This window comes from Drosophila takahashii, chromosome 2L (genome assembly GCF_030179915.1).
Source record: "Drosophila takahashii strain IR98-3 E-12201 chromosome 2L, DtakHiC1v2, whole genome shotgun sequence".
In the NCBI taxonomy this organism is placed as follows: Eukaryota; Metazoa; Arthropoda; class Insecta; order Diptera; family Drosophilidae; genus Drosophila; species Drosophila takahashii.
In genome coordinates this window covers 32887000-32909877 of record NC_091678.1, presented here as the reverse complement: position 1 = coordinate 32909877, position 22878 = coordinate 32887000, and the positions used below count along the sequence as shown (strand labels likewise).

Sequence of the window (22878 nt, the reverse complement as noted above, 5' to 3'; positions counted from 1 at the left end):
AATGAATTCGCCGGCTGCTGTTTACCTTAATGAACAGCTTTCAAGAGAAAATTACGAGATCTTCAGAGAGGCCAGAGGCCTATAAAAGCTTAAGCGCCTCTTTTGGGTCTTTACACGGCGGGGGATTGTTCACGTCACTCAATGCGTGGGAGCTGAGGTAATGTGCGTTGAGAGTATGCAAAAGCTTCACGCTTCGCTCTCTCTTAACAACTCATCTGTTGAGAAAGAAGGCGGGCAAAAAGAAGCAGCAGATGACCAAAATCTTTTTCGTTAGAATATATCTCTTAAATATGAAATGTATTAGGGTTAGTTATACTTGTGTAAGAGAAGTCGTAATAGTTATTTATTTTTATTGGTACAACATAATTGTTCTTAAATTGCGTGTGTTTATAGATTCTATTCAACGTTTCTGATATAGAGGCATCCCAATCGAATAGTCGATCAATTTTGAGGGTTCTCACCAAACAAAATAATGGGTTACATATCTGCCATATAAATGGGCAAAGTTTATGCAAAAAGATTGAAGAGTTCAGGTATTTGTTTGTTAAGTCCAACATAGATGTTTTGTGTGTTTCTGAAACGTGGTTTTCTCCTCAAATCAATGATGCAATGGTAGCATGTGATGGGTACGATATGTACAGATCCGATCGTGAGGGGCATGCCGGGGGTGTCGCTATATACATTAATACAAAACTTAAAACAAAACTAATTTGCAAACATCCAACAGGAAGTGCAGTTGAATACCTATTTTTACAAGTCAACGGGAGTCGAAGCGCTTCCAATATGCTTCTCGGGTGTGTTAACCGACCGAATCGAACAGTTGACTATTCTGATTATGTTGAAGTGGTGGCGTCGTTATGCTGTAAATATAACAACGTTTTAATAACCGGGGATTTTAATAGTAATCTGCTAATTGAGCGGCATCTAAACATAGAAATGGAGAGCCTTGGACTGTTTCCTGTGAACTCTACTTTACCTACACATTTCTCCAATTCTCTTAACAGTCTTCTTGATGTTTTCTTTGTAAATGATCGTAATAAGACTCTTTTATATGATCAAGTCTTAGTGCCAGCTTTTTCAAAGCATGACTTGATCTATCTCACATATGAATTTGACCCTATTTTTCTTGACAACACCATTAATTACAGAGATTTTAGGAGAATTGACATTGATCTACTTAGCCAGCTTTTAGATGCCCTCGATCTTAATTATATACATACTTTAACAGATGTAAATGCCCAAACAGGTTTTTTGACTGAATGCATAGAGTCGTTGTATGAGAGATTTGTGCCCCTTAAACAAAAAATTATTAAGGCCACGGGAAATCCTTGGTTTAATAATGCCATAGCTTTAAAGATAAGCCAAAGAGATAGTGCTTACAGAAGATGGAAAAGATACAAAATCCCTGATTACTATAAAGAATTTAAGTCATTACGAACTGTAGTAACCACCTTAATCATTAATGCGAAGCGTGCTCTCTATTCACAAAAACTTCAAACTGCCATGCCGATGGAGCAGAAATGGAAGGAGTTAAAAAATTTGGGTGTTGGCAAGTCCAAAAACAAAAGCAATATAACTGCAAACCCCAATGAACTGAATATAAAATTTGTGCAATCAAACGTACCTGAAACTATGACCAACCCTTATCTTGACATTATTGTGAATAATATCTGTGATAATAGCTTAAGTTTTATGTGTGCTTCTTCTTGTGATGTTTTAGATTCGGTTCCTAAAGTAAAGTCGAATGCGGTAGGGATTGATAATATACACCCTAGCTTCATTAAAATAATCCTGCCAAAAATCATTAACAAAATAACTTATGTGTTCAACACTGCATTTACGACTGTCTGTTTTCCTAATATCTGGAAAATGGCAAAAATTATTCCCGTCCCCAAAGCCAATGATGAATACAGACCGATATCTATTTTGCCATTTCTCTCTAAGGTTTTTGAACAATTAATGGCACAACAGATTAATTTGTTCTTAGGCCAAAATTCATTAATGTGCAATAACCAATCTGGTTTTCGAAAATTTAGAAGCTGTACAACTGCGATATTAGATATAACCGAGAACATCAGACAGAAACCAGATTACATTTTTAGCATTATTGGACTTCAGCAAAGCATTTGACACAGTTAACCACGAAATTCTATGTACTAAACTTTTAAAATCCTTCAACTTCTCTGGACTTGCTGTTAAACTCATATCATTGAGTGGCAGAATACAAGCGGTTTTTATTGAAATTGGATGTTCAGAACCGCTTGCACTGAAGCGTGGCGTGCCTCAAGGCTCTGTGTTAGGTCCACTTTTGTTTTCAATGTATGTAAACGATTTACCAACTGTATTGTCCAACTGTAATGTTCACTTGTATGCTGACGACGTTCAAATGTATGTTAGCTGTCCTATAGGAAGAATATTAGACTGTGTAAATTTATGTAACGTGGAATTGTCAAATGTTAGTAAGTGGGCAACAAGCAATGGTCTGTCGTTTTATCCGTCTAAATGTAAGTGTATCGTTATAAGTAAAAAATCCTCAAGCATCCGTAATCTTCCAAATTTACGTATTGATAATTCTCCGATCTTCTATGTAGAACAGGTGGCTAATCTTGGCATTACAATTAATTCCAATTTGTCATGGAGTGCACATGTTGTCAAATCTGTGGGGAGGTCATATGGTCAACTTAGGCAACTTTATCTGTCGCAACAATTTTTACCAACATCCATAAGACTTATGATAGCAAAATCATACCTCCTACCAACATTGTGCTACGGAACAGAGATTTTTGGTCATTGTGACAGTGCCCCGCAACACAAGTTAAACATTGCATTTAATAACATAGCTAGATATGTATTTAATATTAAACGAGGGGAACACATCACGTCACTTGCTAATAGTATATACGGCTTTAATTTTAAATCATGGAGTAATGACAGAAATCTCATTCTTTTACATAAAATTATAAAAACCAAGGAACACAGTTACTTATATGAAAAATTGAAATTTGGTACCTCAAAAAGAACCCGAAACATTATTACTATTAAACATAAGCTGGCATCTTCGGATCGCCAATTTTTTATTCATTCTATTCGGTTGTGGAGTGAACTGCCACAACATCTTAAAATAATTGAAAGCACATCGCAATTTAGAGACAATTTATTTACATTTTTAAAATCGCAATCTACCAATTAAAATTAAAATTAAAATAAAATACCAAAGTTAATTAAAATAAATTTTCAACAGTTTTGTAATATGTCAGCTCTAATTGTTAATTGTATTAAATGTTAGATATAAGTGTAAAACTTAAGAAGGGACCTACATATTCTTCATTTTCATTATACTTCATTTTGTTTTGTGACTAGTGCATTAATTTATAAGGAATTCCTTGTAGCACTAGGAAGTAAGAAAGAAATAAATAAATAAAATCTCTGTGCATTCCTTGCCAGTAGTATTGTGCCATTATTCGGTGTTTTGTCTTTCTCACTCCTAGGTGCCCTGCCGTTGCTTCGCTGTATTTTTCTTGTAGTACTCGTTCTCGTGGTTTTTTAGCCACGCATAGTTTCCATGGCTGTGTGTCCTCGTCTGCCGCCCATGACGGTATATGTCTATATAGTTTTCCGTTGATTAACGCGTAATCTGGCCATGTTTCGGGGTTTTTTCCCAAGTCCATAATTTTCCGTATACTCCAGATGTCTTCTTCGACCTCCGCTCCGTGGGCTTCTTCTTCTGGCATTCTGGACAATGCGTCCGCAACGACATTGAGCTTTCCTCTGCGGTAGCGTATCTCGAACGAGTATGGCTGCATTGCCAACGCCCATCTGGCAATCCGTCATGAAGGGCTCTCTATCGAGTTCTGTGATGACTAGGAAGTGGTAACCTTCTAAGTACATCCTCATCTTCTGGATGCCCCAGTGGATTGCCAGGCATTCCTTTTTGGTCGCTGAGTAGTTCTGCTCCGTCTTAGTGAGCTTCCGACTGGCGTACGATATCACGTGCCCGCCGTCTTTGTCTTCTTGAGTTAGGACTGCTCCTAATCCGCAGTTGCTGGCGTCTGGCCAAATCTGGCCAGGCCAGTACTGGTGCTTCTGCTAGGGCTTTTTTCAGGTGTTGCATTGCCTGTTCTGCCTCCTCGCTCCATTTAAACTTTGTGTCTTTTTTCACTTAGTTATACAGTGGTTGTGCCAGTTCCGTGAAGCTCGGAACGAATTTTCTGTACCACGAAGCTACTCCCAGGAAGCTGTGTATAATCTATAATCGCGGCTATCTTCCCCGGGTCAGTGTGTATCCCCCTTGCGCTTACAACATGGCCTAGGTACTTCAGCTCTTCCTTGAAGAAGTGACATTTCTCTGTGTTTATCTTTAGGTTTGCCTTGCGTAGTCGGCTCATTACCTCCTGTAGCTTTTCCATGTGTTCCCTTTTGGTAGGGCCGATTACCACCATATCGTCCATGTATGCGAATGCAAAGGGTTCCATCTCCGGTCCTACGACTGCGTCCAGCGCTCTTTGAAACGTGACTGGTGCTGTGTGTAGTCCGAAGGGCATTACCTTCCACTGATACAGTCCGCGACCTGGTACGGTGACAGCGGTGTACTGTTTGCTCCCTTTATCCATCGGTATTTGCCAGTAGCCACTTTTTAAGTCTAGTGTACTTATATATTTGGCCTACCGTAGTTGGTTGCGTATGTGGTCCATACGGGGAACAGGGTATGCGTCACGTTCTGAGTGCTCGTTCAGCTGCCTGTAGTCTATGCAAAGTCTCAAGTCTTTGTCTTTCTTTTCTACTATTACTACTGGTGAGCTGTAAGCGGAGTGCGAGGGTTCGATAAGATCCTGAGCCAGAAGCTCGTCCACTTCTTTGTTTATAATTTCTTGCATGGCTGGGTTTCGAGGATAATACCTCTGTTTGATTGGGCGATCGTGCGCATTGTAGTGTCGCGTTGCATTGTTCCAAGAAGTCTATCCCCAGCAGAAGGTCGCCGATTACCTCTTCGAGGATAAGCAGCGTTGTTGTGGTGGTTTTGTTCCCGAGTTGTATTGGTACTTCCAGTGCCTCTGTGACCGTTCTGTTTGTCCTGTCCTGTCTAATGGCTTCGGTTACTTGCTATTCCCATGCCTGGTTATGCTGCTGGCTAGTTTCCTGGCGATGAAACTTATTGTGGCTCCTGTGTCTATGGCCTCGCGAACTCTTGTGTTGCCTATATTCACTTGTGCAAGTAGTCGTCGGCCGTTAAAGTTTATTACTGTTGCGGGTGTGGTGTTTGCCCTGGGCGCCCGCTCTGATCCCATGGGCCTCTGGCGTTTCCTGACGTTTCGTTCCGGCGACAGCAATGGATCGTTCGTATTCCATCATGTCCGCATATCCAGCAGTATATTCTTGGCGTGTTGCTGCACTGCTATCCTCTGTGTTCCTCCTCTTTGCACCTTGAACATCTATTATTCATACTGAATGATCGTGTTATTCCTCTGTTCAGTGCTTGTGGGGGTCCCTGGGGTCTCCATTGGTTTCTTGTTTGTCTCCCGAAATTTCCCGGTTGCTGCTGTTGTGTCCAGTGGCTTTCCGGTGTGTGTTGTGTTGTGTGTTCCTGTGGCTGGAAAGCCTCGAATTCCTCTGCCAACTGTAAGTATTCCGCTAGGGTTCGGCGTTCCCCCGTTTCTACTTTACTGTTTTGGGTCTAGTTTCTTTTCTTCCGTGAGAATGATAAATCTCATGATCTTCCGGAGTTCCCGCGTGTAGTCCTTTGCTGGCTCGTTTGTTCCCTGGTGCCTGCGTGTTATGTTTTCCATTGCTTTTTTTTCGTAGTCCGCTGGCCTGTAGTATCCCAAGAATTCTTGAAGCTTTTCTATGATGGCATTGGAATTGGGTGGCCACCAGTCCAGGGCACAGTCTCAGAGCAAAATCATCATAGCTCCTACTGCGTGTTCGAGCTCTATCCCATAGGCCCTTGCCAGCTCTTCCGTTCTACAGATGAATTCTGTCGGGTCGCCCGTGCCGATATAAATTTCTCCCCAACTTCGTATTACTCCCATTGTGGCCACTTTGTGAGTTTTACTGGGTTCGGATATCGGTTTTCCGCTGCATGTTGCTTGCATGTCCGGTATCTGTAGCAAGTTTGGGGTTTTCTCTCTGATGTGTTGCTCTGTGTTGAATGTCCCACTAGCGCCTTTTGGTTGATTCCCTGATCCGTCGGGTGCTGGTGATGGGGTCCTTGCGTGTTTTTGTGCCAGCTCTTGGAGGCGTATGATGGTTTTTTTCGCTGTGGTCGCCGTTCTTTATGAACTCCGACATTTGTTTCCGCATGTCTTCGCACAGTGTTTCTGGCTCTATGTCAAATTCCATCAGATTGGAGATTCAGCTCCTAGTTAGCTTGTCTGCCATTTTCTGTATTGTTTTGAGGAAGAGGGTAAACGATCTTTGTGGTGTTTGAGGTTTCTGTCTATTTGCCTTCAATCTGTTCGGGCGCCACTCTAACGACCCTGGTTTGGGAGGCGGTATAGATCGCCGTGGTCAGGGCTCGCGACAGATATTTGTATTTCCTCTATAGATCGATTTACCTCCCTTTCCCCAATAATGACACAGAGGAATAGGACTATAAAGTAGGCGTGTATTTCGTGTATAGTAATTGTAAAAATGGGGTTTTGTCGGGTGATGACGTATACGTGAGTCGAGACTGCTTGCTTCGTTGGTTTGGCGCTACGGGAGGGCCGAAGGATGGATTGCTTGCTGTCGGTTTGGCGTTCCGGAAGGGCCGAGTGGTGAACTGCTTGCTGTCGTGGGTCCGATGCTACGGAAGTGTGAGTGATGAACTGCTTGCCGTCGTGGGTCCGGTGCTACGGAAGTGTGAGTGAAGAACTGCTTGCCGTCGTGGGGCCGATGCTACGGAAGTGTGAGTGATGAACTGCTTGCCGTCGTGGGTCCGGTGCTACGGAAGTGTGAGTGAAGAACTGCTTGTCGTCGTGGATCCGATGCTGCGGAAGTGTGAGTGATGAACTGCTTACCGTCGAGGATCCGATGCCACGGAAGTGTGAGTGATGAACTGCTTGCCGCGGAAGTGTGAGTGATGAACTTGCTGTCGTGGATCCGATGCTGCGGAAGTGTGGGTGATGAACTGCTTCGTCGTGCGTACGTCGGGTACGTAGTGTTCTGGGTCATTGGGAGCGATCTACTTGGAATTCTAGTGCGATTCGGGAATGTTAGTTTCGGTCTGCTGGGCATCGTTAGTTACGACCTTCCGTTTCACACCGGGACGCCAGTGATCCTCACCAGGTCGCAGAGGCGATTTAAAAACCGCACTCTTACGTATCCACCACCAATACCTAGATACCAATATAGCGATGGTATTATGGTATCGATGTATCGCATATTCCCATATATTTTTTGGATGCTGTTTGGGCCTTCAGTTGTTTCAAAAGTCATAACACTTATTTGCAGTCCCTGCTCTTTATAGCATCATGAATATCCTAATAATAATATCAACTTTACAGCCTCTGTGGACTCGATCACCGAGGGCGATAGACGCGCTCTGATGGGCGGCGATCTGCCTGCCTCGAGCACTTACTCAGGAGCCCTCTCCTACCACTATCCGCAGGCGGGACTCATCTGGCGCAGTCTGCCCAACATGGCCCACTCGATGCTGGTGCACGAGCCGGCCAAGATCTATCCCTATCACCTACTGCTAATCACAAACTATCGTCTGCCCTCGGACGTAGATCGCTGCAATCTTGAGGTACATAGATAGATAGATTATCCAAACAACATATTAATCTAATCTATTCTTCCCCAGCGTCATCTTTCGGACATCGAGTTCGAGCATATCTTGCAGTGCGCCAGGACGGAGTTCTACAGGCTTCCCCAGTGGCGACGCAACGAGCTGAAGCGGCGAGTAAAGCTCTTCTAAGGGCTAAGGGGCTTAGGAAGACGGATCCGAGGATAGCTACCCAAGTGGAGGCTGCTTGCGACGAAACCAAAAGAATTCAACTTACCTTAACAGCAGATGGTTATTACAAAAAACAATATAAAATGAAAACGAAACGGGAAACTATGCTAATTTCACAGCCAGTTTTGATACACGCTTTAAATAGTTGATGCAAGTAAAACCAACTAAACTTAATTTAAATACATAGTTACATTTACAGTGCGGAGCAACTAGCGGGCCGCTTCTGTTTATTTTTTTAAGAATTAGTTGCGCTAACGCAAAATTGTAACTGAGAAGACCTATATGAAAGGAACAGAAAATCCCAATAAAAACCAAGTGTATACAGATTTAAATTAGTTAAACACTGCATGTCCGGCATGAACGCTTTTTATACACAGTGCGAGAACAAATTAAACGCAAACATAAACTGGATCTTCTTTTCTTAATTACACTTTAATTAATAAAAAAAATGTTAACGGGCTAAAGTACCGAGAAATGCATCAAAGAATGAGAAATTAATGTACCTACAGCAAAACCACACAGCAAAAGGCGAAACGTTAGATGGTTGGCATCAAATTTACGCTAAATCAATATGCAAATTTTATTTATTACTAAATATTTTATTTATTTATTTAAATAGAATATGTCAAAGAATAAACCAGAGATAATAAAACAGGACAAAAGCAGTGTCAATGTGTTTACAATTATTCAAACATTTCGAGAGTGGCGGTTATAAAATAGCTTAATCCTAGATGGAATTTCTTAAAGGCTTTCTTTTAAAAGGAATTTCTATGGAATGTTATTATCTTAACTTTGTCGCATTGCCAACAAAGGACCATCTAGGGCTTAATTCGGTGTGTTTTGAGTTCAGGACGCAATATGTGACTGGAATGTAAAGTTCACAGAAGAAATACGTAAATATTGAACTAGATTTCACAGAACTTGAAGATTATCTATATTGCACCAATGATATTGCATTAGTTTTGCTTGTGCAGAGCCTCTTCGCTACGCAAACCGTAGGTTAGTTGAGTCTTCATCACCGCCAGACTGCTGCCGATGATCTTTTTGTGGTAAATCTGCCGCGTGACGAAGCCAAAGTCATCGTAGAAATCCCGCTCACTTTCCTGCCACTCGGACATGGTGCACTCCAGCAAGGCGTAACCGCCGGCAATGCAGTTCTTGACCACCAGCTTCACCATGGGCTCCATGATCGTCTGGTAGCGATAGTTGGAATCGAGGAGGTTCCGGACGAGATGACTGTGATTGGTGAGCCAGCGCCTAGTGCCAACTTGGTGGTTTTCTAAACAGATTCCTTCTCCTCCTCTAGTGAACTACAAGGTGGAGTTGTTTGATCCGCGCTCCAACGGATTCATGCCCTCATCCTCGGGTATTGGAATGCATGTGGAGGTCCGCGACAGCGACGACAAGATCGTGCTGTCCCGCGTGTACAGCTCCCAGGGACGCATCTCGTTCACCTCGCACACTCCCGGCGAGCACGTCATCTGCATGTACTCGAACAGCACCGCCTGGTTCAGCGGAGCCCAGCTCCAAAAGGAGAAGCTGCCCGAGCTGCAGCTGCGCATCCGCCAGCTGCTCGACCAAGTGGAGCAGATCACCAAGGAGCAGATCACCAAGGAGCAGACCACCAAGGAGCAGAACTACCAGCGCTACCGCGAGGAGCGTTTCCGTCACACCAGCGAGAGCACCAACTCCCGCGTTCTATGGTGGTCGCTCGTCCAGACCGTCGTCTTGGTCTGCATGGGCTTCTGGCAGATGCGCCATCTCAAGAGCTTCTTTGAGGCCAAGAAGCTGGTGTAAGGTGCCGATGAGCTCTGGGGGCATCATCATCAGCGTTGTTTCGTGTGTTTTCCCCCCGTCATTGCGGCAGGAATTGCGAATTTCATCGATGGATCGTCATCAACCAACCAGCCAACAGGCCTCTCGACTCCAAGCACTTCTAGTTTTAATTTCTTGTGCGTAATTGAATAAAATCCATTGTACAAAAAGAGACTGCGACCGAGTATGTGCACTAGGGCGGTGCAAAAAATGAAATTCTATTCTCACCCCATAACACGGTATATTAAAATAAGCAAAAATTGTATGTTAAAAGGAAAAAAAAAATTTTCGAGATGAATACCTTGCAAAACGTTTTCAAAGTTTGCTTGAAAATTACTCATACGACATGTATAACAGTTCGAATTTTGTCGAAAAAAATCGTTCTCCCATTTCTTGTCTTGTAAAAATATGAATTTCGTTGGAATAATTCAATTATTATAATTGGTAAAAAAAAGAGAGCAAAACATCAACCGAATTTTTGATATCTAAGCCACCTTGATTAGAAAAACTTTTTGATCGAAGGCAACAGTGCGTATGGGTGATAAACTTTGAAGCCAATTCGCAGACCCTAAAACCAGGGACCGAAAATAACTGTTATTGTAAATTTTTCTTACCAAAAAAATCTTAAATTTTGAAGAGTCCTACATTTTGTTTAAATACACCATTATTATACCTTGAATACCATAATTTGCACCGTATGCGCGGGTGAGAGTAGGACCTTAAAAATTTCCATACAAATGTGGACAGCCCTAATGTGCACCCCCGCATCCTATCTTGGATGGGTCAGACAACCAGTCAGCTGAGCCAGGTCCCATGACTTGCAGCCACGCTCGGCGTTCTTATCAGCGGTTTCTAGCAGATAAACTGCTGCATCGGCCCTTTATCTCACTGTTTGTTCTGGCGGAGAGTACTCTTTAGTATCTCTTGGACCGCCCAGAGCAGCGGTCGTCAGTCGCGGCACAAATCCGTCGCTTAAACAATAGAGCCCGTTTTGGCTGTGGCACAGCAAACGCAACCACCGACGACGACGACCCACAAAAGCCGCAGCTCTGTAAGCCAATCCGGTCCGAAGCGCTTTCGAGTCAACAACTGGTCCAAGTCTCTGCTCCCTACCTCTCCGGTTCAGTTCGTTTACGTCGGATTAGCCGTGAGGGCTGTGAAAATGTTTCGCGCTACGGAAATCAGCAGTGAAGAAAGTGAGTCTTCAGATAAGATAAGAAAAAAACTTCAGGTAATCCCCCTGGGTTTCCCTTTTATTGCATACAGCCCTGCCTGCTCTGCCGGAGCTCAGACAGGTGGGCTACGAGCCGGAGGGACGGGATGTGGAGTGGGGCGGCTGGAGAGGAGAACGGGCCCAGTTGAAGCGGCCGTTTCGCAGCTCCCTGCCCAACTATGGCTTTGCACCTCCGCCCATTCGCATGGAGTACAGGTATCCACGGGCCGTCTTCTTCGTCTTGGCCACCATGTTCTTTGAGGCCTTTGCAGCGAATGGCATACGCAGTAAGTTTAATGGTTTTGAACCAGAAAGGGAACATCGTGTTCGGGATGGGTACAAATATTCCGCTTTGTCTGGTCAAAAAATTCCGAAAACCAAGCTTATCAGCGGCATTATATTAGGGGCACAGATAAGGTGTGCAAGAGAAGCATGTTGGATCTGTTGAAAGACTGGGATGTTCATAGTATATTTTGCATTCCTTTAAAAGGTAACTGTACGATTTCGACTAAGCAGAAATTCGTTCGTTGCTGATAACTAATTTGACCTAAATAAATAGATTGCTGATATCTTGGTCTGCGCACATCTGCATGTGATAAACGGGTCATAAACCATATGCATCCAGCCGACGGACGTGTCTTCACACCATTTGTCATAACCCTTGGGAAATTCTAACCCGACCATTTGGTAGATGTAATTGCTTATTTAGGCTGTTTTCTTGTAAACTGATAATAAACCATGTTGTCCATTTGTATCTAACCTAGACCTAAGTAAATATCCTTGTAACCCCAAATCATGTATATAAACCCGGATCCATGCTCAATAAAATCAGTACGAAAAGAAATCTTGACGTATTCACTTCTCCGCAGCCCAATTTGTTCTGTACTTATTGCGGCGACTTTTGCCACTGGTTCTGTACTTGAGGCACGCAAAAAAAAACCCTTTTCAGCAAACCCGATTTCGGTAGAAATCATACATTTGGTGACCCCCGACTTTGAACCGCAACAATTGTTCAAATTGGGACTCTAATTTGAACCAGCATCATCGATCATAGTTTGATCAACCCAAGGTCTATTTGGTAAAAATTTGAACCGCATATATCGGTCAATTATAATATCCATTTGATCTGACTTCACGACGTTAAGTACAGTCTTCAACGGTCAACAAGGCGACCAAAAGACGGTAAATTCAACTACTTCAGGTGTGCGATCAACTTGGCGATCAAACACTGTAAGGATTTACATTGAAAGGTTCTGATCAACCAGGCGATTTGAACCAGATAAACTGCTGTTTCACTGATCGATCTGTTCAAAGCCAATTTACATATATATATCCAACGGTGTGAGTCGAGGCACATCATTACAAAATACCTCTTAAGTGGATTATATAAAAAAAAAAGGTAAAAATGGCACCGAACAGCATTCATCAGTTGTTGACAGGACAGTTATCGATAGGAGAGCAAATTCAGAATGTCATTCGGAATTATAAAAAGGATTCCGTCGACAGAAAGACTAAGCCAGCCTACTACAGAGAACGTTTATTAACGTTAGAATCCCTGTGGGATAAATTCAACTCCGGAGATAATCAAATAAATATTTTCCTCAAAGGAGTAACGTTAGAGCACGATTATTTTAACAATGAATTCTTTAATAAAATTAAGCAACTGGTTGAGGACTATAAGACAGAATTCAACAATCAGTTGTCTCTCTTGGAAGCGGATGTTACATCCATCGCATCCACAGCAGAGGACATCGAAATAGAATCGATGTTCAGAGAACAAAGGGTGTTGCTTGATTGTTTAGAGCGCATCATAAATAAAATGACCGAAGAAACGAAACAGAATTTCTCGACCGTCATAACACAATACTGGAATGAAATAAAAGATATTCATGTCCAAATTTATAAAAAATTTAAGGACCCTAAGGAACTTGGATATGACGACAGCAGATATATGGCAGCTGAAGATGCAGTCATAAAAATACAAACAGAAATGTATGTAAAAAAGGAGACAACAAATAGTTCTCCAACAAATGCTGTTCAAAATGCATTACATTTCCCAAAGGTAGCCATACCCAAATTTGATGGGGATTATTTAAAATGGCAACAGTTTCATGATATTTTCAAAAAAATGATTCATGAATCAACGTTACCCACTATACAAAAAATGTGGTACTTGAAGACTAACGTTAATGGAGAGGCCGAACGCCTAATTCGCCATTTATCACTAACCGAGGCAAATTATTCAACTGCATGGAAAACACTTGAAGAACGCTTCAACAATAGAAGAGTATTAAGTAATACTTTAATTCAAAAATTATTGGATCATTCAATGATTACAAATGATTCGAAAACAATTAAATCGTTGCATGATAATGTGAAGGAAACATTATCTGCTCTCAATAACATTGGGATAGAGACAGACAAATGGGATCCACTTCTACTCTGTCTTCTAACGAAAAAGCTTGATCGACCCAACCACTTGTTATATGAGCAATCCGTTCAAAATACAAGGCAAATTCAACCTTTGAACGAATTTTTAAGCTTTCTTGAACAGAGGTTTCTCACTCTTGAAGCCATTGGATCAGAAAAAGGAAAAAAGCAAAATACATGTGCATCAGTTGGAGCTGAAACACAATATAACTGTTTCTTTTGTAAGAAACCAAATCACAGCATATATAAATGCAACGAATTTTTAAAGAAAACCCCAGCAGAACGTCTTAACTGGGTTCAAAAACAAAAATTATGTGTTAAATGTCTAAGCCAAAATCACCCGTCAAAGACATGCACAAAGAGAGATTGCTTTAAATGCAACAAAAAGCACAATACATTGTTGCACTTGGAAACAAAACCTGAATTTTCGGATAGCATCACAGCCGCATCTGCAAGTGGAAAGCAATCCAGTTATATTCTTCTGGCGACCGCCCGTGTAATTATTCAAGGAGTAAATGGACAAAAGGCAGAATTCAGAGCCCTGCTTGACTCTGGATCCCAAATTAATGCCATTTCCGAAAGAGCAATTAAAATGCTCTCATTGAAAACTACAAATTCGATGCTGAAAATAAATGGCATTGGTGGAAAATGTCAGACTTCCAATGCAAGGATCAATGTTCAGCTAAAGTCAAAACAAGGCGATTTTAGTTCACGGCTTGAAGCAATGGTTTTGCCTCACATAGTCGCTGATCAACCAACGTATACAATTTCGACTGATAATTGGAAAATACCAAAAAATATAATGTTGGCTGACCCTCAATTTGGAAAGCCTGGAAAAATTGATATTCTTCTTGGAGCCGAGCATTATTACAATATAATGCAACCCGAGTGCATGAGTATAAAGAATGGACTCCCCAAGCTACAGAATACCAAACTTGGATGGATTGTAGCCGGGAAAATTTCGGAGAGAGCACCTACATCATCAGTATGTGCTGTACTTACGGAAGGAGAAAAAGTTGATGAGCAACTCGCTAAATTCTGGGAATTGGATAATTTTCAACCAGAGTCAAAATGCTATTCACCAATGGAGAAACAGTGTGAAGATCACTTCCTTCAGAACGTTCAGAAGGCTCAGGACTCGAGACTTATTGTTAAGTTACCCTTTTTGGAGCATACTTCAGCGCTGGGGGAGAGTCGTGACATTGCCACGAGACGGTTTCTATCGTTGGAGAAACGACTGCAAAAAGATCAGGAAATAAAAAAAGGATACATAGAGTTCATGAAGGAGTATGAAGCTCTTGGGCACATGAAGGAAGTACCCCAAATACATCTTCCAAAGTCCCATTACTTTATACCGCATCATTGCGTTCTCAAACCCGACAGTCAGACAACTAAATTAAGAGTTGTTTTTGACGCATCAGCAGTGACATCTTCCGGGAAATCATTGAACGATTTAATGCACAAAGGTCCTACAGTGCAAAACAGTTTAATATCAATACTGCTTCGATTTAGAATGCATAAATATGTATTCACTGCTGACATTGAAAAAATGTACAGGCAGATTTGGATAAATCCAAATGATCAACAATATCAAATGATCGTCTGGAGAAATGATCCGTCAGAAAGGCTTAAGTTTTATCGGTTGAAAACCGTCACTTATGGCACAAAGTCTGCACCATATCTGGCGACGAAATGCTTGGAGTATTTAGCAAGCAAGGAAATGCAGAAATATCCTATAGGATCGTCTGCTCTTAAAAATGATTTTTATGTCGACGATTGTATCACCGGAGCTGATACAATACCAGAGGCACTTCAAATTCAAAAGGAACTTAATCACATTCTATTAAGTTCCGGATTTAAATTAAGAAAATGGTGCGCAAATAGTAACCATCTTCTTCAAGGATTGGATAAGGAAGATATCATTCCCACAGTACAATTTGAAGATGCTGCCTATGAGGACTGCAGCATTAAAACCTTGGGAATCACTTGGAATCCTGCGATTGACAAACTCTGTGGAAAAACACAAACTGTGACCACAGACAAAATAACAAGACGGGATGTGGTTTCAGAAATATTCAAAATATTTGATCCTCTTGGACTATTTTCTCCAGTAGTCATAAAAGCCAAAATATTCATGCAAGGCTTAACAAAGGAGAAATTTGAATATAACGAAGAATTGCCAACACAGTTACAATCGGAATGGAAGCAATTCCGGGAAGACTTAAAAATGTTGAATGACATTAAAATTCCTCGTCATGTCTTTGATGGAAAAATTCCTGTGTCGAAGGAGATACACACGTTCGTCGACGCTTCAGAAAATGCGTATGCTGCAGCCATATATCTTCGTGCAGTTCACAAGGATAAACGAGTGACTGTACAGTTATTATGTGCGAAATCGCGTTTGGCCCCTGTAAATGCGATCACGCTCCCGAGACTGGAATTAAAGGCAGCAGTATTAGGTGCTCAATTAACAGCGACCATAAAAGAAGATTTGTCGCTGCAAGGGACTGCAACATATTTTTGGGCAGATTCCGAAATTGTGTTATCCTGGATAAATAGCCCAAAAACAATCAAGGACAAATTTGTGGCTACTATAATTACCACCATTCAAAAAGCATCGTTGCAAAGGGAATGGCGCCATGTTCCATCGGAAAACAACGCTGCAGACATAGCGTCAAGAGGAATAAGTGGTTCCAAGTTCAACAATTTCAGTCTTTGGTTTTATGGTCCACTGTTTTTGTATGGTCCATCATCCAAATGGCCATTACCATTTGTTGCGGCAAAATCAGAACGCTGTGCACTTCCCCAGGATAACCCAGAAATCTTGGTAGCTACCACGCAATGTCCAAATTGGCTTTATGGTATAAACCATGGGAATTCCTTCGATAAGTTACTAAGAATAGTAGCCTACATCATGCGCTTCAAAGGGAAATCTACAGATGCAACTACAATGGTGACATTGGAAGAATTGAAAAATTCTCGGAAGATAGTTCTCCGGCTAATTCAGCACAATAATTTTAGTGCTGAAATCAAAGAGCTAAAGAAATCCCGGGAAGTCGGACGAGGCAGTAATCTCAGCGCCCTAACGCCTTTCTTGGATCAGGATGATCTCATTCGAGTTGGAGGCAGATTAGAAGCATCTGAACTTTCATTTGATGCAAAACATCCTGTACTATTGCCATATAATGATCCAATAGTCAAATTAATATTTGAAAAAATCCACAAGGAAAATATGCATTGTGGTGCCCAAACTCTAATAGCCACATCAAGGCAGAGATATTGGGCAATTAAAGCAAAAACAATAGCTCGAAATGTTATTTTAAAATGTGTCAAATGCACCAGAGCTAAACCAAAGTTAATGGAACAAATAATGGGACAGTTACCACCTTTAAGAGTCACACAAGCTCGTCCGTTTCTTAATTCTGGAGTTGATTATTGTGGACCATTTAAGATTCACTATAAAATTCGTGGAAAGAAACCACATACTGCTTACATAGCAATCTTTTGTTGCTTTGCGACCAAGGCAGTGCATTTAGAATTAGTCAGTGATTTAACGACAGAAGCATTTTTGGCAGCACTTCGTCGATTCATAAGTCGTCGAGGAAAATGTCAGACTCTACACTGCGACAACGCTACGAATTTTGTTGGAGCAAGAAATAAGCTTCAGGAATTGGAAGAAGCTATCTTCTCAGAAAAGGCCAAGAGGTCTATAATGGAGACCTGCAATAATAAAGGCGTCAACTTCAAGTTTATCCCACCAAGAGCACCGCGTTTTGGAGGACTTTGGGAAGCGGCGGTAAAATCGGCAAAACATTTATTGTTAAAAAATGTTTCTACAGCGGATCTGACCTATGAGGAATTAGAAACTGTGATAGTGGAAATAGAAGCTATCATGAATTCAAGACCCTTGGTTCCAATATCGAGCGATCCAAATGATGTGACGGCACTTACTCCAGGTCATTTTCTAATTGGAGAACCATTAACCGCGCAAGCAGATAGTGAGCCATCTCAGCAACCACAATCATTGGGACAGAGATGGCAAGCCATATCCAAGTTAAAGCATATGTTTTGGACTCAATGGTCAACTGATTATCTGCAACAACTTCAGCATCGTCAAAAATGGAGAAGATCCTCAGCAAACGTAAAGGAAGGAGCATTAGTGCTGATCAAGGAAGACAATACTCCAGTTCTGCAATGGCCATTGGCACGAATAATTAAAACAATTCATGGCAAGGATAATTTTGTCAGAGTCGTAGAAGTCAAAACGAGTAAAGGAGTAATACTTACACGAGATATTCAACATATCGCCCCACTATTTATAGAGGAGGAATCTGTTCATAAGCATCCAGCTGCCTTAGAGGAACATGAGAATACACCTGATGAGAGGCAGGCGAAAAGGCCGAAGAAATCAGCAATGCCATCGCTGACAATGGCGTTAATAGTTATGCTTCTTCTATTACCTTTAGTAGCAGCACAATCAATTAACGTTACTCAATTTGCATCGAAACCAGGAATATTCTTCGAAAGGATTGGAAAAAGTCAACTAGCGAAAACGGATTGGACTTTAATTGTCTATTATAATTTGCGACCCTACTGGAAGGATATGAGTACCTTTTCGATGGGTACAACAAAAATTGGACACTTGTGCAAGCAGTTTTCAGAAACAGAGGCATGTGCAAGCATGTATCAACACTTTAAACACATCGAGGAGGATCTTCAAGCGGAAAATATGCTTATAACAAAATCACGTCAGCAAAGAGCGCCGTTGGATATCGTTGGAAATATTGCCAGTAGTCTTTTCGGCGTATTAGACTCCACTTATGCTGATAAAATGGTGCAAACGATAACAAAGGTTAAGGCGAATGAGAAGCATTTGCTTACTTTGCTAAGAAATCAAACATCTTTGATTGACTCTACAATTAATGTCATTAAAAGGGATGAGATCTCGAATTCCAAACGGTTAAAATCGATAGAGAATTATATTGCAGAAACAACTGGTACTGAAAGTAGATTTAATAAATTTTCATGGTACATAACACTTGCAACTCAACTCTCTCTGTTAGCCTCCAGTTTGCAAAGAATGCAAACCGAAATCATAAACGTTTTAACTGATATTCGGCATAACACAATAAGTCCGATGTTGCTGTCACCAAGGCAATTAAAGGATCAGTTAGATCAGATACGAAACCACTTAAAGCCTGGACAGATGCTTCCAGTTTCTCCTGATAATATATTAATGGCATATCAGATGATGAAGGCTGAGGGAACCATCATAAAAGAGCATGTTATCATCAAGGTAAACTTTCCATTGGTATCTACTCAGATCTTGGATATCTACAGATTGACACCAATTCCATTACTAGCCGAAGATGGAATCAGTATGTTTGAAATTAAAACCCCATACATCGCAATCACCAGTCATCGGGATGAATTCTTTGAAATGTCAGAGATTGATTTAAAGGCTTGTCAAGAGAGAGCAAAAGATGATTTTATATGCTACAACAAACAAGAAATGTTCTCTTCAGAAACTAGCTGTGAGATGCAGATGTTTCATAATAAAACAGATTCTTCTTGCAAATTAATAAAGGCAGAAAAACCGTTAGTCTGGCTAAGAACACATGCCAAAAATCACTGGATCTTTACAACAAGATCCACGCTAACATTATCTGCAGTTTGTTTGGACGGAACCTCCAATATAAATTTAAGAGGTTCAGGATTAATGGTTGCCAAACCTGGATGCACCATTCGAAATTCCTTAATGACAATTACAAGTCAAGACATATTGGAAACCACATTACATACATCGTATGCTCGCTTTGGAGAAGGAGAACTCACACAGAATTTACGATTTAATTCAACAAGATCTGCCTCTACAAGTTTGATGGAAGACTCAAACCTTAACTACAAGGAGTTGTATCAACGAGAAGCTCAACTCCTGCCTTCCAATAGTTTTAAATTACCATATAATCTTGAGACTATTGAACATCATCATATTGCGATCTATATTGCATTAGTTTTTATAATAATCATTCTTATAATTCATTTTATGAAGCAATGGCGAAAACCTCGAAATACCCTTCAGCTGAATCAACTGCCGACGACCACACCTGTAAATAGAGACGGCTCCTCGATCCAGCCTTTTACAATCAACATTAACGATTGTTGAACATCAGTTCAACGGCCGGGAGTATGTACGATTTCGACTAAGCAGAAATTCGTTCGTTGCTGATAACTAATTTGACCTAAATAAATAGATTGCTGATATCTTGGTCTGCGCACATCTGCATGTGATAAACGGGTCATAAACCATATGCATCCAGCCGACGGACGTGTCTTCACACCATTTGTCATAACCCTTGGGAAATTCTAACCCGACCATTTGGTAGATGTAATTGCTTATTTAGGCTATTTTCTTGTAAACTGATAATAAACCATGTTGTCCATTTGTATCTAACCTAGACCTAAGTAAATATCCTTGTAACCCCAAATCATGTATATAAACCCGGATCCATGCTCAATAAAATCAGTACGAAAAGAAATCTTGACGTATTCACTTCTCCGCAGCCCAATTTGTTCTGTACTTATTGCGGCGACTTTTGCCACTGGTTCTGTACTTGAGGCACGCAAAAAAAAAACCCTTTTCAGCAAACCCGATTTCGGTAGAAATCATACAGTAACCTTATAAAAAACGAATGGGTTTGTATTAATTAGGCATCGGATTTTAGGTGACATCTTCTTTTAAAATATAATTTAAATCCACATTTGATTGGTTAGAAATTTTTTACAAACACCTTGTAACGAACTGGTTATTTAGGTCTGCTCGCTACGAGATTTGTGCGGCTAGCTCAGTATAGTTGTGTGTTCGTCCCACCAAATTTATATAAACGTGACCGCCCAGTAGATCAGTGAGAAAGCACAGAATTCACGGGTTCTTAGTGGGTTTATTACGGGTCTGATAGTACAGTGATCTTGATATGGCCACTCGTGGCCGTCGACGTCTCCTGGTCGCCTTGATGACTTGGTGCTTTCCTCGTTGACGGAGTGCTCCGGTTCTGTAGCTCCCTCGACGATCTCTGCAGCTCCCTGAAGATCCCTGAGGCTCCCTGAAGATGCTTGGCGTTGCTCGTCTCGGCTGTGTAGGATCGACCCCTACTCGTGGCGTCTTAAACTCGCCAAGAGTTCAGCTGCGCGGGTTTAGGGAAGCGTCACCGTTCTCAGACTAGGGTGAACAGAGGTCGCGATCTCCAGGAGTGTCTCCTCTCGATGCACCACCGTCTGTCCCTTGCTCTGTCCCGGATGGTCCCACTAGAGTTCCACTCAGATCGCGCTGGCAGTCCAAGTTACGCAAGGATGCTGCCGAGCGCTTTACTTCGCTTCTACGCCTAGTGCAAACGAACGTTCCGCCCTAGCTTCACCCTTTGGCTTATCGTCCTTGACGTTTCCGCGTAGCTTGGTCTGTCGTGGTGTGTGGCTGCTTGGCTTGACGTAGCGTGGCTTCTGATACTCGGGGTCTTGGTCGTACGCCGATCCGGGACTACACGACTCAACCGTAGGGCTCTTATGGAGTTCTCCACTTGATGCCACAGACGCTCGACCGAGCTCCCTTCTGGCTCGTTTTACTCGGGGTTCCGACACACGCCGCTCCGGGACTACACAACTCAAACCACAGGGCTCTTCTGGAGTGCTCCACTCGAGACCACAGACGATTGACCGATCTCCCTTCTGGCCGATAGGATAGGATCTTCCCAAGCTCACGATTTCTTGTCGCAGGCTTTCACCACTCAAGATCTGTTCGACGCTCCAGGCTAGATGCGAGGATTTCGTTGAGACAGGAATAAAAGCGGATCGCCTTGACCTAGCCGTGTGACGTCCTCTGGACCTCAGCTACCTGTGTCTCAATTCGGAGATTCCTGGTGATCCAATCCCGAACGTCTCGACGTAGCGATCTTGATCCTTGTAGGTTCCCACGGCGTTGCTCTCGGCGACTCGACTTTCGTTGCTCACTGACTGTTCACTGTACTGTCCGACTTGTTCACGTGGATTATCTGGACTGATCTTGATAGATTGACTCTTCGTGATCGACTGATCCTGCTGCCAGCACCCGGCGGCTTTATATAGGGACTCCGGGTACCGTTATTTCCCCTTTGCGCTCTGTCCGCGGCAACTCTCCATTCTGGGTCCAAAGTCCGTGGTTCCCGTTTGACCCACTTGTCCTTCACCGCCTCCGCTTTTATTTCTGCGTGTTGCTGCCATCCCGCCGTTCCCGATGGTGCATGTGGCACGCTTGTGTGTTGCTCCGTTGCGGAGATGTGGCCTTTGTCCATCGTCCACTGCAGAGTCCAAAGTCCGGTGTAGTTCCGTTATTTCCTTCTGCGCTCTGCCCGCGGCAACTCTCCAACGTAGGTCCAAAGTCCAAGGTTCCTGATTGACTCCTTTGCACATCGCCCACGGCCTTTAGTTGTTTCTCTGCTTGTTGCCGCGGTCCCGCTGCTTTCAATGGTGCATGTGGCACGCCTGTGTGCCGCTTGGTTGCCGAGATGTGGCATTTGACCTCCTAGTCCGAAGTCCACGGCAGAGTCCAAATTCCGGTGCCTGTTCCGTTAATCCCTTTTGCACCCGGCACTCTCGCTCTGCCGGAGAAGTCTCCACTTTCTCTTTCTCTCTGCACCCTTGTTCTCCCGACTCTCACTCTCCAAACTCTCTCTTTACCTTGAAGTCTCCACTCTATCTTCGTCTTGACGTCTCCACTCTCTCTTCGCCGCGAAGTCTCCACTCTCTCTTCGCCGCGCCGCTACTACGCTAATTCGCCGTAACAGGTATGCGGCCGGCGATCCGTTATTGTTGTACTGCTATTTGTGGGGAGTTATTCAACTCCTCACATTCCCCCCTTACTTCGGGAAGTTTTTAAAGAAAACTCGTTCTTACTCTCTGGCGTTCGCTAGTGTATCCTAGCCATTGAGTCCTTGCGATGACCTTGTTGATTCCCTCGGCGCTCCCTCGGTGCTCCATCGTTGCTCCCTCGACGCTCCCTCGACGCTTTCAACTCCGAGAGTTTCTACGGCGCCAGTCTCTCTGCAGCAATTTGAACTTCCCGCGCCGCTCCTCCATATGGCCACACTGGGCATCGATAGCCGTCGGCTATCGCTATGCCAGCGGCCCGCAGTTTGAATTTCCCGCGACGATCTGGTTCCCCTTGGAACCGATATTCATAACCTATCGATATTCCTCAGCTATCGATATTGCAGGTGTAGCGTTGCCACATGATCGCAGCGATATTCACCATGATATTTCCATTTTCGTGTGCCCATCGATCGCACTATCGTCCAGTGACAATCGACCGCCTTATCGAGGCGCCCCCGTCCCTAGTTCATGGTGAGTTGCAAAAATTGTTCCCGTGAGTGCACATTCGGTGATTTTGTTCTTGTTTTCTAACCCTTTTTTCTCCAGATGCTTCCAAATTATGCCCTTCCTTGCCCTTGGGTCTTGG

The 22878-nt window shown here is 42.7% G+C and overlaps 2 protein-coding genes, 1 long non-coding RNA gene and 1 pseudogene across 5 annotated transcripts in view; 3 read left to right on the top strand and 1 right to left on the bottom strand.

Annotated features, from left to right (window-relative positions):
* The window catches only part of l(2)41Ab (lethal (2) 41Ab), a 344790-nt gene extending 336531 nt beyond the window's left edge, over nucleotides 1-8259 (top strand). Inside the window, exons 5-6 of the mRNA XM_070214114.1 lie at nucleotides 7482-7723; nucleotides 7781-8259. Of these exons, the coding sequence (XP_070070215.1) occupies nucleotides 7482-7723; nucleotides 7781-7894 (356 nt within the window). The 3' untranslated portion in view covers nucleotides 7895-8259. The remainder of the gene's footprint in view (nucleotides 1-7481; nucleotides 7724-7780) is intronic.
* Nucleotides 325-1081, bottom strand: LOC123002925 (uncharacterized). 3 transcript variants are annotated; one of them, XR_006412322.2, is made up of 3 exons: nucleotides 977-1081; nucleotides 745-860; nucleotides 325-693 (listed from the first exon to the last, which is right to left on the bottom strand). It is a non-coding gene; the product is annotated as an uncharacterized lncRNA (long non-coding RNA). The 3 variants fall into 3 exon arrangements; XR_006412321.2 differs by having other exon boundaries at nucleotides 325-673; XR_011420647.1 differs by having other exon boundaries at nucleotides 325-673; nucleotides 981-1053.
* Nucleotides 8260-8555: 296 nt separating the features above from the next.
* Nucleotides 8556-9922, top strand: LOC123002806 (transmembrane emp24 domain-containing protein eca-like). Its single transcript, XM_070219568.1, has 3 exons — nucleotides 8556-8606; nucleotides 8959-9178; nucleotides 9240-9922. The coding sequence occupies exons 1-3, from the start codon at nucleotides 8556-8558 to the stop codon at nucleotides 9728-9730; spliced, it is 762 nt and encodes a 253-aa protein (XP_070075669.1). The 3' UTR covers nucleotides 9731-9922.
* Nucleotides 9923-10910: 988 nt separating this feature from the next.
* LOC108054738 (peptide transporter family 1-like) overlaps nucleotides 10911-22878 on the top strand; it is a 28922-nt pseudogene continuing 16954 nt past the window's right edge.

Excerpts from the sequence above, each read along its gene's own strand:
- LOC123002806 (XM_070219568.1), top strand. The coding sequence starts at position 8,556 with ATGTCAAAGAATAAACCAGAGATAATAAAACAGGACAAAAGCAGTGTC. Across the intron at positions 8,607-8,958 it reads AGGACAAAAGCAGTGTCAAT|ACTGCTGCCGATGATCTTTT; the intron begins GTGTTTACAATT and ends CATCACCGCCAG. Across the intron at positions 9,179-9,239 it reads GGACGAGATGACTGTGATTG|TGAACTACAAGGTGGAGTTG; the intron begins GTGAGCCAGCGC and ends CTCCTCCTCTAG.